Source organism: Syngnathus floridae, chromosome 5 (genome assembly GCF_059516105.1).
Source record: "Syngnathus floridae isolate MCC-2025c chromosome 5, RoL_Sflo_1.0, whole genome shotgun sequence".
In the NCBI taxonomy this organism is placed as follows: domain Eukaryota; kingdom Metazoa; phylum Chordata; class Actinopteri; order Syngnathiformes; family Syngnathidae; genus Syngnathus; species Syngnathus floridae.
Window position 1 is genome coordinate 11,727,952 of NC_142417.1, and position 12,986 is coordinate 11,740,937.

General features: G+C 39.7%; 1 protein-coding gene across 2 annotated transcripts in view; it reads left to right on the forward strand.

Moving 5' to 3' along the window:
* Positions 1-12,986, forward strand: part of ncor2 (nuclear receptor corepressor 2) — a 56,281-nt gene that overhangs the window by 6,071 nt on the left and 37,224 nt on the right. For both annotated transcript variants that reach the window (XM_088375831.1, XM_088375829.1), the window contains exons 2-5: positions 5,157-5,358; positions 5,856-5,971; positions 10,337-10,514; positions 12,346-12,528. In XM_088375831.1, the coding sequence (XP_088231957.1) occupies positions 5,254-5,358; positions 5,856-5,971; positions 10,337-10,514; positions 12,346-12,528 (582 nt within the window). In that variant the 5' untranslated portion in view covers positions 5,157-5,253. The remainder of the gene's footprint in view (positions 1-5,156; positions 5,359-5,855; positions 5,972-10,336; positions 10,515-12,345; positions 12,529-12,986) is intronic.

Genomic DNA, 12,986 nt, shown 5'->3' on the forward strand with positions numbered 1-12,986 from the left:
CCACAGTCGAGAAGGACTGTTATTGTGATGAATGCTATTTATACTTTTCTTGGAATGAGGATCAGAGAATTTTTTTTGGTCTTTTTTTTGGCTTGTCTTGGAACCGATATTAGCCAACCTGTAAAATTTTTAGAAGGATCACCACAATATTTTGTATGGTTTTGTGTCAGTAAGTTGTAGTGAGTGACTAATGCGAGTCAAAAATGTAGAATTAGAAGTTTCAAGATTCAAGGCATACAGGTCTTTCTTTATATGGTGCAGATGTTTGTCAAAATCTAAATAAAGTGGAACCTCGACTTAAGCGCACTTGCAATCAACTGACGCCGAATTTAACAGTTCTGTTTGTTCCAGAATTGGCCATTGTTATTTACTAGCTCAATCAGCATACAGAATGATACATATAATTCCGGGTTGTGCTGCCTTTGGCACCAGGAGGGGAGAGCAGACACACAGACGTGCCCACACGGCGGCAATGTTAGCTGGGCCAACTGTCCCTTCAAAGGTAATGAAATGCAAAGTTTCAACACGCAGCTCAAAAGAAGAACGTCGTACTGTATCAAGCTATTCATATCGATGGCTGGTGTTTATTGGAGCGACTTCTCGTCATGTAGTATGTGTACATGTCTCCTGAACATGCTATTTTCGATACAGTATGCAGTTGTTTTTTTATTTTTTTGGGTCAATCCCTTATCAATGAAATCCAGCTTCAACAGAGGTGAAAAAAAGAAAACGCACAGACATCATGCCTTGATTTTGGCTAATCTTTAAAACTTGCCAAACAGTTTGAAGCTTTTTTTTTTTATATTTGTTTACAATAAATCTGTACTTAGTGGGCATTTTTAGGCCACAAAAAGTACAAAACATTAATTTTGTAAGACCTACTTTTAGGTCTCAATAAAAGTACTTTAATTTAATGGACACTCTGCTGTCACGGATGCCCGCTCCCTCCAATTAGTCCATGAAATTGAGGTTCCATTCTACAACGAATGTACATATAAAAAGAAATTAATAAAAAAATAATTCAGAATCTAGTACATTTGAATTGGGCACTTGGACCTGCAGTGTAAATCCAGCCCTTCAAACACATTGCACACACTAGAAGCCTCTTATGCTTAAATAGAATAATCGTGAGGCTGCCGTCAGGAGAAGCAGACAGAGCCACTAGGATTGCATGATTCCACACACAAGAACATTTCAAAACTCCTGAATAATTAAGTAGCATGAAGAGGAACTAGGTCAGCCCTGAAGACAAGTGCAGCCCTCACATTTTATTTCCTGCTACTTGACATGAGAAGCTTGAATTGCAGGTGGGCTTTCATAACACTGCCCATACGCATGAGAAGCTCTCATGATTTGAGACCTCAAGCGTCAGCGTGTTTTCACACCATGTCATAAGGGTCTCAGCGGTGGCAAAGTAGGCCTGCTATTTTGTGCATCACCATTTCACAAATAGACCTATGGAGTAGATATGACATCTGAATTGTATTGATTGATTATAGTGGTGAAGTTATATATTTATTACATTCTGTAGTTTGGGGTTGTCACAAACGATTATTTTGCTTGCCTACTAAATTAACTGTAGTTACAATTAGTTGACAAATTGGATCACGTAAATCACAGAATATCACAATAACATACATACAATACCAGTAAGCAGGTGCTCTTATATAACCATCATCAGTGTACGTTGTCAGAAATGAAATCAGACATGCTTCCCTTTCAGATGATTGAGCATCACAGACTAATGCCTCCATAATCCATAGACACTACTACATGTTAGTGTGCAACAGGACTATCACGTTACATAAAACGTGGTAGCCTGCGTGCTAATGTTAGCTTTCAAATATGACTTGCCCTTGTGTCAGAAATGAAATCAGGCATCAGTCACAACGTGCTTCCTTTTAAAATGCTTGTTTATTGTCTTGTGACTAATTGACTCATCGTGTTCGCCCTCATGTTGTTAAATATAGAAAATGATCCAAATGTTTTATTAAAAACTTTCATACACTTGGATTTTGGCTCCTGTAGTGATCGCATGATTAATTTATCATTGACAATTGATAGTTGTTTTTTTTTTTTAATGCTTTGGCCTATCCAAAATTTTTATCGTCTGCATTATGTGATTTATTTATTCATGTGGCTACACGATAAGCAGCAGCGGGGTTTGACAGATTTTTCTTCCCCCTTTTCCACTTTTGTATTATTTTAGTAGTCACACATCTATTGGATGCCTGTGCCGACCTGATTTTAATTCAGGTGAACAAAAACAACTGTACCCTGAGGTCTCTGCCGCTGCTTTTGAATTTGTGGCCCTTGATTAGTTTGGATAAAAGTAAAGAGGTAAAACGTGTGTTAAACTGTCATCATTGTAGTTTTTCATCTAGTGCCTCCATGGCTCCAAGGAGTTGTCGTTTGAGGCTGATAGAGAGGGGGAGGGTTGACACTTATGTAATTTCACGCTGTTGGCAGAAAAAGAAGTGTCGGGAAATGCAATAGCTGCTCTGCAGTCCAGCATACAGTGTATTGTACAGCTGGAACAAGCAAATTTGGTCACAGGCCCGCCAGTCATTGGCGATGTTCACATTGGAAACATGACTGTGGTAAGATCATTGATTCTAAATAAGACCATAGTTGGAGTTTTATACCACATAAAGGTGGTTTAATACAACATACGGGATAGTGGAGCAATCCTTGATTACAGATACAGACGATGTTTTCCTGAAGAACAGGCTTATAGAATATCTTGTCTCACATATTTCCCCTCAGCGTTCATGCTCTTTGTTGTCCTCAAATTGCATATGTTCTCTCAGAAAAATGGGTCCATTTTTATGCTCCAAGATCATTTTTTTAAATCAACGTTGGTCGGATAATTATCGATCTGATCATTTTTGTGAGTCCCAAATAAATGATAAACAAAACCATAAACTATTACTTAGAGAATATGAATATAATACTCCCAAACTTGTGAATAATTGAAAACCGCGTTTTTGATTTTACTTTTATTTTGATCTTCGTCACTGCTAATTTTGAGGATCGACTGCACTGACTTTCATTCTACAAATGGTGATCACATTCAAGTTCTATTTTGTCATTAGCAGGTTGCAATAAATACAGAAGCATAGTAAGTCACAGAAGGGACTACATACAAGTAGATCTCCTTTGTTGTGCAAAAACACATACAACAATAAGATATATAATATAATATTTAAGTAGTAATACTGTTTAAACCTTTATTGTTAACCAGTCCCTCCTCATTCCACCTTTCATGATTTGAATGTAGTTTTGTTTAAACTTTGCCTTCCTTGCATTTACACAGACCCGAAGGAAACGTTATTGAATTGTGAGAAACAGGCCAAAACCTCAACGTTCTTATTTGAAAATGGTAAAAAGAAAGCTTTAGCTCCTGTTCCTGCTGTACTCCCCACTAGTATTTCCTCAGCCATTTGACAATTCATTGTGAAGGTGGGGGTGGTTGTGATGCGGTATTGGCCACTGAAGGCCAAAACCCATTCCACTCTGTGGAGAGCTCCGAAGAGTGGCTAAGTAAAGCGTGCTAGCGTAAGGGAGTGAGGTGACTGAGTTCATCCTCATTGTTGGCTCTGAGCCAGCGGCTTGCCTGTGGGCGTTTGTAGCAGCGCCAGTGCATGTGTTTAGCCTCTCGTCTGGAAGGCCCCATTCGCCTTAGAGTTTATGTCAAAGCTCTTTTATTGTGCTGGTCCCATTTCTTGAGTCAGGTTTGTTGTCCTCTGCAGCTCTTGTGACTGCCGTACTTGTTTTTGTACTTCCCCAGGGAATATCTGTGGAATTGACACACATCAAATGCTGCTTGGTTCTTATCAAGCGGGATCCTTTAATGTTTGGGCAAGCTCTATTCCCGTATTTTCCGCACTATAAGGCGCACCTAAAAACCTCCAATTTTCTCAAAATTCCGCCTTATAATCCGGTGCGCCTTCGATATGGAACAATATTTAGCCATTATATCAGGCGTGTTCAAATATATGAACTTATATATGGACAAAGTTTTAAAATGGGCCCTTCATTGAAGGTGCGCCTTATAATCCGGTGCGCCTTATATATGGACAAAGTTTTAAAATGGGCCAGTCATTGAAGATGCACCTTATAATCCGGTGCGCCTTATAGTGCGGAAAATACGGTATTACCTTGTATTTCAGCAACAGCTGGGTAATTCCAGGAATTTGGAATATCCATTCTAGGGAGGCACATATTTTGTTTTTCAGGGAGCACATAAGTGCAAGTTCCTACACTTGTTAATATTGAGCACCATTACTGGATGAACCCATATTGTTGAAAATGTGTTTTAGTTTAAAAACACTTATTTTGTACGGTGGGAGTTTTCACTTAATAGTCAGAATTCGGAGAAAAACAAGTCAGAATCCTGTCACCCCCCCTTTTTTTTTTTCTTCTCTGGCCCTAATCCTCTTCCGTATTTTCAGCATGGCAAAAGTTTCACTCAAATGCAATATTTTTATGCAAACAACTAAACATTGCTCAAAATGCAAACATTCATTGACTATGCATTTTAATTCAAATATAACAATACTTTTAGTACATACAATCATATACTGTTCAAAAACATAGACACACAATTTTATTCACCATGGACTAAATTTCTCTCAAATATATCACTTAAAGGGGACGTCTGACTTCTACAAGCTGCTCAGAATGTAGCCTTACTTTATTGATTCACTATTATAGAAATATTGATTGATTGTTAGCGGAAGTTGACTTGATGCTTATTCTTATCATCTGTGTGGTCTGATTTGGCACCTGTACTAGTTCTCCTTCACAATTAGCATTCTCCTCTGATTTCTCGTTTTGTGAAACAACGAAAGTCCACTGCATTCTTCTAAATAACGAAACGCTTGTTGTCATAGCAGTACACCGCATACACGCATCTGCATGTGTTATGTGAGGAAGCATCAGCCACCCAATCAATGCAGCAGAAGGTATCTAACTCAAATGCAGTACAATGGGCACATTTGGAGAGGCAGAGGGCCCTCCCCTCTAATTATTTCAGAACGCATTCTTGGTTATAATCAGTCGACAGCTCGTGCTTGAACTATTTCCATTTGTTCTGACTGATGCGTTTTTTTTTGTTACTGTATTTGAAATGTATTTAATTTCTTCCTCTACAGTGTGCTGGCTTAAAGAAACAACCCATAATGCACATAAAAGCCATCGACTTGGCTACCACACCTACTTCCTGTCTCTAGAGGAAGAGGCTGTGCCACGATGTCTTCTCATCCCCAGTCTGTGCCACCGGGCCGGAGGACGATGGACACACGGCACCTGCCAAACCCTGCCACCCTACCGTTGCAGCTCCAGCGGGCACACACAGTAAGAGACCTGGCACGCATTACATTTGATGCCACCTCCTCCTTCCTATTTAACTCTCCAAGCTAAATTAAATGAAAGGACTTATGAATTTTTTGCTTATGACACTGATTGACAATTTGTAATAATTATAACTCGGGCCCGTTGGGGAAGAAGGCACGACCCCAACGGCTCTTACTGTGGTTTGCTTTAGAAACATTCCCCTTCTCAACGTTGTGCACACAGCTCAGTCTCCTCATTAGTTGTTTGAAGTTCATGCTGTCATTGTCGGGAGGATACTTCCCAGCCACACGCCGTAATTATCAAGATTTCTTCTTAGATATCAGATGGGGTTCAATGAACCCTTAGTATTTCTCCATTTGTACTTTCATATTGGGGTAAGTTAATCCTAAAGCCTTGTCTTCATATTTTTGAAAAAATGTGTTGTCTGCATCATTTGCTTCGTGAATAAATCTAATGTCTAGATTTTAATTAGACATTTGCCGCTTTTCCTTCTCTAGGAAGTTGGAATGGTAGACTACCACTCTCATCATGCCAGAGACTACAGCTCACACTTGGCTCAGCCTCATCGCCGTCGGCCCTCCTTACTTTCCGAGTTCCAACCTGGAAATGAGAGGTAAGGTCATCCTGCTCAAATATTACCGTGTCTCTTTCTAATAATGTATCGCATGATTACATTCCCTATTTGTGCTCTGCACGAATCGGTGGTAATTTAGATAGAGTTGTGAGTTGGTTATAAAAAATGAACGCCCAATTATTAATTCTTACAGTTGAGTAAGTGTGCACAAAAGATAAACATAATTTAGAGCAAAAAGACAAACATACTTCAAACCAACGATCCTGTTGTTCCAGTGCCTTTGTTATTAGTTATGATACAAGAAGATAAGCATACAATGCTCTGGCTTGGTCCCTGCATAGTGTTTGAAGGTTTTTAATATACTGCAACATTGGTGCTGATTTTGATTAGCATGCCAGCCTTTTACTGTTTGATACCATTTAGCTAACGGATGTTTGTTGTTTAATCGATTGAAGCCAGTTTTGCATAGTAAAACAGCTTGGAGTGATAAATGAATAACTTTTAATAAGAATGTGTTGCCTCTTACTTGTGCAAGTGGTTGTCAACTGCCCTGGCATAACACACAGTCTTAAAGGTAACAATGACAACACGTGAAGTTCATTTGCATCCAACGGAGAAGTCTCAGTGTAAAACTGACTTCGGATGACAACTACCGTAAGACTATTGTGCACAGTCTTGTACATATATGCATTTATAATAATTGACAAGATCGATAAAAACCACACTGGGCAGTACTTACCTTTGAGCAATCCAAATCTCCACTCAAACACAATATACCTGCCTGCCTAAAGTCTCCCCGTACTTCTTCATCGTTACATTGTCAAAGTCCACTAAAAACTTGCCATGTAAGTTAGATATTTGCACTTTAACAACGTACCGGGTAAGAAACTGCAGATATCATGATCATTACACGCCTCATACTTGTGTCGATCTGGTACGAATCTTGACACCCCCCCCATCAGCGATTATCTCCCTCTAACGAAAAAAAGCCTTCTTGTCGAGTGACTCGAAATACTTTTCCATCGTAGTAAACAGCCCTTCCTCCATATTAGCACACTTCTCTACTAGGGCAGTGGGTCCAGAGGCCAGACTTTTCTTTTTTTTTGCATCACAGACGGCAAGGACATGTTTTGACGAGCTGTCGGAGTGACAGAGATAATCGTCTCACTTGCAGCTCTGCTCCGGCGCGTTTGGCCACCGTCTATTACGGCGAATGACTACAGACGGCCAATGACTGTAGTCATTAGCGCTGGAACAAGCCTAGTCAAGCCAGCCGCCACGACAGCTGGTGTTCATACGCTAGGCAATTTCCAAATAAAAGTGCAACAAATAGGAACAATACATGGATGTCAAGGCCTTACTTAGCTTTTATTTGGAAGTTGGCCCACGGAAACAATCGTTCTGGCAGCTGACTTCAGGAAAGATTGAGGGTGCATGATCTGACGGCAATTACGCTGACTGACTGAGCTGCATTGACGCACACGGAACTGAATGAACTTGTACCCTACCATCTGGTGTTTTATAACGTTTACGGACATCTGTCAGCATTTGTTTGTATCTACAAATGTTTGTAAGTCGAACGTTCGTAAGTTGAGGACTAACCCTGTTGATGCATACGCTGACTCATCTTGGCTGCTATGATGCCTGATAGAACTTTTCATTTTGTCCCGAGGCAGGTTATAGACCGGTAGTTTTATAGAGTTGTTTCATTTTGGGGCTCTGCATGATTCGAAGTGTCTAATCTTGATTTTGCCATTGTGGTTGGGTCCCCAATGTTAGCAGAAGGTTATTTGTGCTGCCGGGCATTCACAGAGGGCAGTTCGCTTCTTTAGCCAGTAAATGTGAATCATGTCCAGTTTTCCCCTTCAATGCAGGCCATACAATCAGATAGCACATCTGCAAATTCCTGCAGCTTTTGCTTTGTGCAGCACGCGAGAAAAAGCAAGAGATGTGGCCGAACGACTTGTGGCTTCTTCTCCATGACAACGCACCTGCACATAAAGCCCAAAGCAGCAGAGAGTTCTTGGCTGAGGAGCATTACCGTGCTGGGGCAACCTTCCTACTTACCCGACCTGGCGCCAGGTCATTTTTTTCTTTCTCAAACTCAAGGGGCCCCAGTGTGACCCATTTTGAAGATGTGAACATCAGAACAATACTTCCAGGAGAGTATAAAGACAGAGCAAATCGGACTGGGAAAGTACATTCAATTTAAGGGGGATTCCCGGTACTTTGAAAGCATGTAGTTAGTTAGTTTGGATTTGAAATATATCTATGATGACATCAGTCCTGGAACTTTATTCGATGGCCGTACTCAGTGTACTGGATCTTTGTTGCCGTTGGGCAGTTTGTCTTGGAATAAACTTAAAGCAAAGTAAAATTATGTTGTTGCATTCATGCTCCAAATCACTGTACATATTCACAACCATGTAATCATCTGTTAACCACTGATTGCTGTTATCTGACTTTGTTACTCTGTCTTCCCAGCGTCTGAGCGTTACAAATGAAAACCAACTTAATTGGGCTTCTTTGCAGAGCACGAATGAGGTCGTATCATGGTTGCAAAGAAAATTTTCCACTTAGTTACAGGATGAAGTTATTTGCTGAACATTTTAAATAACTTAAAATTTAAATGTAAAACCTATTTTTCTTCACGGTTTAATAGTGATGTTGATTTATTTTGATGTCTGCCGTCAGTAAAAACAAACAACAAATTTCCATTATCTGTTATTACAGAACAAGGATTTACTCACTGCTGTAAATGTCACCATTTTGTCTTTCAATGTGTCCAACACTTCATTGTCAAAAAGGCTTATGTAAAAATTGTCAGGTATTCCGCAACGGATTCAGTGCAAACGTGAGAATCAAGATGAAATATGCTCCTCTCGGAAACAAGCCTCTGTTGGCACATACATAATCTTAATATAAACCTAAAGATTTTATGATCTGGATCTGTTTGCTTGTTTATTTATTTATTTATTTGGTTATTGCTGCTCTCTGTGCTCTATTTCATTCATCCATCCTCAGTGCAGCCTTTTAGTTCGCACTTGTTCATGTGTACCCCTTTGGAGTAGATAGCTTGGCAGGCGCACAAACATTGCCGTGCTTTCACAGTATCAGGCTGCTATCAACACACGTAATCTCTGTTCTTGTCATAATCAGAGCCAAGGCAATGAAAATCTAATGGAGCTGGTTGTTAGGTGTTGGTGTTTGTGTTGTTTTGTCCGCTCTCCTCCCCCCACCCCTACTCGCATCTCGTTCTCTCATCCTCCAGACAAATCCTCCCCGGGGATCAGATTATTCTGCACGCTCACGAGAGGAGGAAAGAAAATAGGGACAGAGAGATGGGGTGAGGGGGGGTGGTTGTGCTTGAGCGTGATGTGATTATGTAAGTGCCAGCCATCTATGAAGATGAAAAAGAATGGGAGTGAGGGGAGGGGGTGTGCTTTGGGGAGTTTATCCATCTGGCCATGTGACTGAATTTTCGCATGATTTTTTTTTAGCAGTGGTTAGATAAGATAGGCTCTGCTAAACAACATCCTTAATTGTTCTTTCTCAATTTGTGCACACAAATTCCATAATTTATACATTACGAGGAGCATTTTGTAGTTTTACACCACCCCACTATGACCCGACTAGATAGTTTTTTTGGTATGTACACAAACCACACACTAGGCCATTGTGGGCCCAAAGCATCAATTATGGTTGTGTATTCCCCCTCTGCTCTTCAAAAGCCACTTCCATTTTGACACTGGCAGCAAAGTTGCTGACATTTTGGCATCTGACTGCGGGGCAGATTTGCAATAATCTTTTCTTGAAGAATTGAAGTACAGTATATATCCTTGACAGATGTACTTAGCGCCTGAATGTGTTGCTTTCTTTTGGAGTAACCACTAACACTGAAATTTACATGCATTCCAAGACACATTTGGTTGGTCTATGGCAGTTTTTTATTGTTGTTTTTATGTCCTGTCAATTTGCCAGTCTATACTTTCCTTAGAGATTCTAAGTTTACGGAATACATTTTACTTGACTAGTCAAGTAAAAAAAGATCAAGTCAAATTTATTTAGAAAGCCCAGAAATGGTTGTGAGGTACTCGTAGTGTTCCCATGGAAGTGGATTTAAAACAACAACAACAACAACAGCAACACCACCAACTCAGTGTACAACCAAGAACCAGCACTGGATGGTGGATTCACACTGGCCAGAACACCTCAGATTGTTTGCTGGCTGTCCACGAGGTCATTGGGTGTCACCATGGAGATGGACTTGGGAAACAAAAAAGCAAATGATTTAAGCTGGTCCATCAATTACGTTGGGACTTTCACTGTTTCGCTGGAATAGCTGGGTTTACTTTATGCTTACAGAGATTTTCATTTTTATTTTACACAATTTTGTTGTTGCAGAGGACAAGAGCAGCATATCCGCTATGAGCACATCTACTTACCGGAGCCGAGCAGCCATTCAGAGATGGAGTTCGGAGAGATCAAACGGCCTCGTTTGGAGATGGGACCAGATTCTCTGATAAGACCCTCATCCCATCGTCCTCAGTTGCCTGTCGGAGGACCTGAGGATTTTGCTAAGGTCAGTAGCAGCTGCAAATTACAATAAGAATTTTGACACTTTGTAACATTTTGTTTTTCCGGATATTGTCAATTTTGTTTTTCCGGATATTGTCATTGAAATCCGTGAAAATGATATAAAGCACATTCAAAATGCATGTGGTTCGGATGGTGACCCCTCCGGTTCCACTTAGTTTGAGACTTATTCTGTATGAAATACATTCATTACAAGGAATATAACCCAAATACTGTGCATGCCAACACCAAAATAGTATTGTAATGTAGATTTGAATGGCTCGCAACCTTTTTTGTTCCGCAAAAAACATGTAACTCACCAAAATGTAGAAGTCACCATCACGATAAATGTAATTATTGAAAGTAGGAGGAGGCGGGATCCCTAGCTGCTCTTTTCCCTCTTTTTAGTAAGCTCGTCACATTTTCTTTTCTTGTTCCTTTCAACAATTCCAAAAGGCTTGTTTTTAATTGCCAGCTGGCAATGTTTTTCGTAGTGGAGTCACTCTTTGCAGGTGTAAGAGAGCGTCGTAAACAAACGTTAAGGAAAAAAAAAAACGGGGTCCCTCAGTGCAGCGTTATTAATATCAAGGCCAAATTGCAGTATGCGCTTTGATTAACTCAATAAAATAATATTTTTGTTCATTCTCTTTGTGCAGCCATGGTGGTGCTATCGACCGTTGAAATCAGTTAAATCAAATTTGATCAATCAACGATCTTTACGACACAGGCAGTTAAAATACATTGCTATGTTGCCCCAGGAACGGTCAACTATTTTTTTTTTTTTGTTTTGATTTTATTTGTGTTTTTTTTTTACAAAAACATCCTGTGTTTAGTAACAGTTACTCAGCCAAATTTGGTCTTGAAGTAGCTTCTTCACATATTATTCAGAAGACTATTTTGGTAGTGATCTACGTTTTGTGCCACTGCACTTTACAACTGCTAATTTTGTTGTCTTTCTGACACCAGTTTCAGTTGCCCAGAGACCCTGAACTTGAATCACACGTACCAGCAAGTATGGTCAAAGTGTTTTCTGTATTATTTAGAGTTGCCAGTAATTGCTCTCGGAACACTGCACGGTGTTAAAGTCATTATGTAAGACCTGTCAAATACGATCACTTCTTGAAGTGCACCAAAGGATGGTGGACAAGAGGGGGAAGTGCAGCAACACAAGTGTAGAGCAAAAAAAAAAAAAGGGGGGGGGGGAAGGGCAATGCACATGAAGACTAAAGGTTCTGTGAATTTTTTTCATGCATCATAAGACATAATTTGTCATGCAAGTGTATGGAGATGTCAAAATGAATTGGCAAGTAATCAATTATGAATTTAATTGACAAGTAATTGTTTAGAGCTATGGTGTAACCTCAAATTGTACAAATGCTATTTGTACAAATAATTATTATTTGATTTCTATTGTTATTCACGAAAGCAAAGTGATTATCGTTTGTGTTTAACCAAAATAAGCAAATGTGTGCTTTAACTCTGGAAAACAGTGACTGAACCTCAATCAGTTTAAAAAGGTTGATGAAACATCCATCATGGGAAATATTATTTTCTATCACTTCATTGACAATACCAATCATAATAAAGTCTTGCTAAACAAAAATCATTCGTACAAATGGTTTTGCAATACGTACACCTTCAATTATGATAATCAATTGACAGATTGATATAATAATCGATGATAAAATATTTTATAGCGATTGCCCTGCAGGGAAATAGCAAAGGAGAAAATAATGCTCATTTGACGGTAAGTAGTACCATCATCCTGGACTGTAGCCCCCATGTACGAAAACACTACTTTCATACCTATTCACAAGTAACCTTATTCCTTTTTATAGGATCGTGGAAATGCCATGGGGAAGCTTGAGCCAATCTCCCCCGTGAGCCCTGTACACATGGACCCTGATTTGGATCTGGTGCCAGCCCGTTTTTCCAAGGAAGAACTGATCCAGAACATGGACCGTGTCGACAGGGAGATCACTATGGTGGAACAGCAGATCTGCAAGCTTCGCAAAAAACAGGTTTGCACATTTATGGAAATAGACTTTTGCTTTAATAGCGCTCTTCTACCTGCATGGTGCTAAAAGCATAATTCAAGACTGGTTACAAAAGAAAAGTCTATAAATTATTTATAACTGCATAATTATTGCTGTTCTGAGTCATGATGAGTTTAATGAACCCTTAATTTGCTTAGGGGCACAACACCTTTGCGCTGACTCATCAGTCTCACTCACTTCTCTTCCTTGTTTGCATGCTCGCATGTGATGTGATGAATTGTTCTGTTGTAAAATGGAATGCACGAAAATATACATACAGCACGGCACAGTGCTGAAAATTGATCTTAACAACTCTAAAATGATTTATGAACATATGAAGCATGTATGATCCCTGTCTTCAAATCACCACAGTTTGACAAACTTGGGAATTTGACTACACTCACGCAGCAGGGTGTGATGCTCAATTTGGATTCTTTGTTATG